General features: G+C 41.7%; 1 protein-coding gene across 2 annotated transcripts in view; it reads right to left on the reverse strand.

Moving 5' to 3' along the window:
* Positions 1 to 4,290, reverse strand: part of LOC106530140 (desumoylating isopeptidase 2) — a 15,874-nt gene extending 11,584 nt beyond the window's left edge. Inside the window, exon 1 of one of the 2 annotated variants that reach the window (XM_014025719.1) lies at positions 3,284 to 4,290. In XM_014025719.1, the coding sequence (XP_013881173.1) occupies positions 3,284 to 3,322 (39 nt within the window). In that variant the 5' untranslated portion in view covers positions 3,323 to 4,290. Of the gene's footprint in view, positions 1 to 826; positions 1,011 to 3,283 lie in introns of those variants that run through there. The other variant, XM_014025718.1, reaches the window with a different exon arrangement.

Consider the following 4,290-nt stretch of genomic DNA (forward strand, 5'->3'; position numbering starts at 1 on the left):
AAAAAAAAAAAAAAAAAAAAAAAAAACACGCTGTCGCTCGTAACTTTCCACTACACTCTGCAACGAGCATCTTTGGAGGAGGGTACACAAAGAGGTTGTTTTGTAGGCTTACTGCAACAGGTCGCGTGATTTTACCGTTAAAAACGCATATGTCAGCAAAAAGCCCAGATACTTGGCTTTCAGGAACTGTTGGAATTTTTCAGATTGCACAAATGGTTGAGAACTTAAGGCATTTAAAAATAAAAAAAGATGACTTAAAATACGCTGCGGGAAACCCTGAACGTGGATTTAAATGTGATTCGTTCCATATTCCTATAAATGTCCAACACACACACACACACGTCGGTCACACACTAAATCTTACACTGATAAAAGCCCCTCTCCAAGCTCCACTCCTGTGTGTGTCGGTGCTGCCTACAGTACATGTGGTGCTGTCACRGTTGCCTAGAGACACTCCACACACCGGCACTGCTCACAAAACCCACGCCTTTTAAAAATATCCAATACATGTGGCTTATTTAACAAATTTTTGATTTTTTTTTATAAAGTAGGTCAAATATGTTTTTTTTATTGTTAAGAGTGTACTTTAGAATAATTCCATTGGCTCTGCCTTTTTTCTCCTCGTTTATTGAACTTTATGGGACAGTTTTCAAAATGGCCACCAGAATACATATTTTGAGCTCTAACTGGGTTTTTAGTCTACATGAAGCCATGAACTTGTTTTCTAAATCCATGTTTTCAAGTATGAAGGATCCAGAATTCATTTTTAGATGACAGCCATCTTGGATTTTAAAAATGGCCACCAGAATACACATTTCGCTCTTACCTTGTTTCTGTACCACATGCACTTGGTGTCTAAACTCATTCTGTCAGGTTTGCAGGAARGAATGAACTCAGGTCCGGATGGAGGAATGAAGTTTTTAAGTAATAGGGATTTATTAAATAACAAAAACAAAAGAGCTGGCAGGGCAGCTAAAATAAAACACGACACGACACGACACGACACGACACGACACGACACGACACGACATGACATGACACGACACGACACGACGGGGTCACGGGACACACAGGGACAACGAGACAGGAGGGATAATCCATATAATGAACCAGCGAGGAATGAACAGAAGAGAAAGGTATTTATACAGACTGATGATGAGAGAAGATGAACAGCTGGAAGAGACTAATTAGAAAGCACTGACAGGCGTGTGAATACTGAGGAGGGGAAAACAGCTGAGGAGAAAAGATGAGTAATGGCGCAGGGAAGACACAAGAGGGAGACTACAGACAAAACAAAAAGAACACAACGACTGAGACAGATGGAACGGGTGGGTCAAACTGGCAACCCACAGTAACAACCATTTTGTTTTTAATGAACATATTTTGAATTTAAATTATAAATGTCTCTTTGCTTTTGTTGCAGGATGATGACATCGCAACAAAACCTGTGCACCAACAGCAGCTGCGTTACATTTCAAAATTCTTAATGTATACTTAATCATTTAGCTCCTCCAACATTTTAGACCTCAGTACAGTGTTCCGGGCCTGGGTCCCACTGGGAGGAGACCCAGAAGAAGACCCAGGACACGCTGGAGGGACTATGTTTCTCGGCTGGCCTGGGAACGCCTTGGGATTCCCCCGGATGAGCAGGCCCAAGTTGTTGGGGAGAGGGACATCTGGGTCTCTCTGCTTGGGCTGCTGCCCCTGCGACCTGACCCCGGATAAGCGGCAAAAAACGGACGGACGGGCAGTTTAAGATTTACATTTTACATTCAGATATTTACATTTTGATTTAGGATATTTAGTAAAAAAAAAAAAAATTGTTATGGACTAATTATCTATATCTGTTTCACCTTGACACTGTCCAGTACTCATATATCTTATGATCAATGTCAATCTGTTTGCCCAGACGTCAGGACTCCGGCAACGGACTGACCTCTCTTGTCTGAGTAGGTAACTCTTTGGGCTAAGAGCCCTGTTATTGGCTAGGCAGTTACAGTTGGCGATCTGTGATTGGTTTTATTCACATCATATGATGTTATCATGATGTATATTATTGGCTGCTTTCCGCTGATGCGCCAGTCACAACATGACAGACTTCCTGATTGACTTCTGTTTGTTGTCGCTCAGAATTAAATCATTTTGACGACCATACACGCAGACTTTCCGTGCATTTATTCCAACGTGTTTCTGCATTCTTGGTAAATCATGCGGCGACAATAATAAATAAAAAGAAATAGCAAAATGTAAGAAATGTGAGCTAAATAATAAAATATTCATGGAGATTTTCCAGCTAAATCATGACGTGATTTATTTTTTATTTTTTACATTTAGGCTACACTTGGCACTAGGGGTGTGAGAAAATATCGATACACTGGAATATCGCGATGTTTCATTTCCCGATACTGTATCGATATTCTAAAGCCCTGTATCGATTTTTTATTAAGGTTTAAAATGTCCACTTTCCTGCCAGCCATTCATTTTTATGTTGTAGTTCAGCCTCTGACCACTAGTTGGCAGCAGTGAGCCAGCCATTTGGCTCCTCTACCTCTTGAGCACCATAGAGTAAGGGTAGCATTAGCATTGTGAGTAAACATTAGCTTCATGCTCCGATAGCTGAATCTGAGCGGAAAAGACCGACACCCTCTGCCTTCTAAGCTGAGGTAAGGTTACGAACAGTTACTTATTTGTCAGAATGTCTGTATTTTAAGCCAAATTAAATGTTTCGTGCACTCTTTTTTCCAACTGTAGTCATGTCACGTTACAGAAGGCAGGCAGGCATGCATACATAGCGCATGCGTCTCTAGCGCCTCGAGCGAGCTCGGCACTCCCCCCGTGACATAAAACTATTTATTGGCAAATTTAATCTAATAATTGAAAACATGGATGAAATAAGAAATATGAAACAAATAAAATAAAATACATACAAAGTAGAAGACAGCTAAATGTATCTAAAGTATGTCTGTGTAATATTAGAATTTTCTGAGACAATGAATTTTGGTTTTTCTTTTTTTAGTAAGAGGTTTTTATTTAATAGAATGTTTGGACAAAAATAATCGCAATATATCGCCTTGCTTACAGTATCGCAATATATCGCCTTGCTTACAGTATCGCAATATATCGCCTTGCTTACAGTATCGCAATATATCGGGATATATCGTATCGTGACCCATCTGTCATGATATGTTTCGTATCGCCAAATTTTTGCCAATACACAGCCCTACTTGGCACCCCATACAAACGGGGGAAAAACAAGTTCAGCTTAGTTGCAAGGAGCTCTTACCATATCATACACGTTAAGGATCACAGGTTCATTGGCCATGATGGTTTATACATGAGCAGGAAAGGCAAATGATCCTTGACTCCACATTGAAAAGTTGCCAGTACCTCCACAGCAGAGCAGCAGGCTTCACCTCAGCTCCCTGCAGACGGACACCACTGTGGGTATAGTGGGATGGACGCGGCCCATCTCCGAGAACCAAAAAATATATTTAGACTTTTAAAAAAAATCGATGCTTCAGGGAGAATAATTGAGTGAGGAACAGATCAGATCAGATGTGATGATGCTCTGCGGATTAAAGGGCCTAGATTGGCTGGAAGCAGAAGTGGGCGCCCTCCTGTCATCAGGCGAAAGCTACAGCGGGCTGATGGCGACTTGGTGCGGCTCATAATTAACCGGATGCAGGAGCAGGAGTCGGAGAAGATTCCCGGCCGTGAGGAACGATCAGCAGCAGCATCCCGCTCGACTGCTGGCTGCCATCCAGTGTCCGCCCTTCTGATCTGGGATGACTTCAAACCCTGACATAAGTCCGCCTCCGACCCTCATCCGTGCCCCCCGACCGTTTCATGCAGGCTTTAAAGCGGGCTTCAGGAAGTCTGGTTCKGGCAGAGATGAGTCCGTTTGCAGCCGCTGTGATCCAGCTTCGTCTCCCTGCTCGATGACATAATTCCTGCCTCCGACAGCTGAGTTCAGGCTGATCCGCTGGTGGGAGTCCTGAGCTGCAACAGAGTCAAAAAAACAGCCTCGCGTTGAAAAGTAAAAAGGAATAAAATGGATTAAAAATATTTTACTTTGGTTGTGAATGTTCCGCAGCTGTAATATGACTATTTCCCCAGTCTGACATAAATAAAGTTATTCTGATTTCTGCTGTAAAAATTCGTTCTGAAAAATATTTAGTTTCTTATTCAAAAATGTCTCCCTGGCCAATCAGATGACTTTCTGATTAATGTTTTTATTAACTTGATTTTCAAAATTATTTCTTAAACTTTTCAATAAAACATGTACTTGAC

The sequence above is a fragment of the Austrofundulus limnaeus genome, unplaced genomic scaffold (genome assembly GCF_001266775.1).
Source record: "Austrofundulus limnaeus strain Quisiro unplaced genomic scaffold, Austrofundulus_limnaeus-1.0 Scaffold493, whole genome shotgun sequence".
In the NCBI taxonomy this organism is placed as follows: domain Eukaryota; kingdom Metazoa; phylum Chordata; class Actinopteri; order Cyprinodontiformes; family Rivulidae; genus Austrofundulus; species Austrofundulus limnaeus.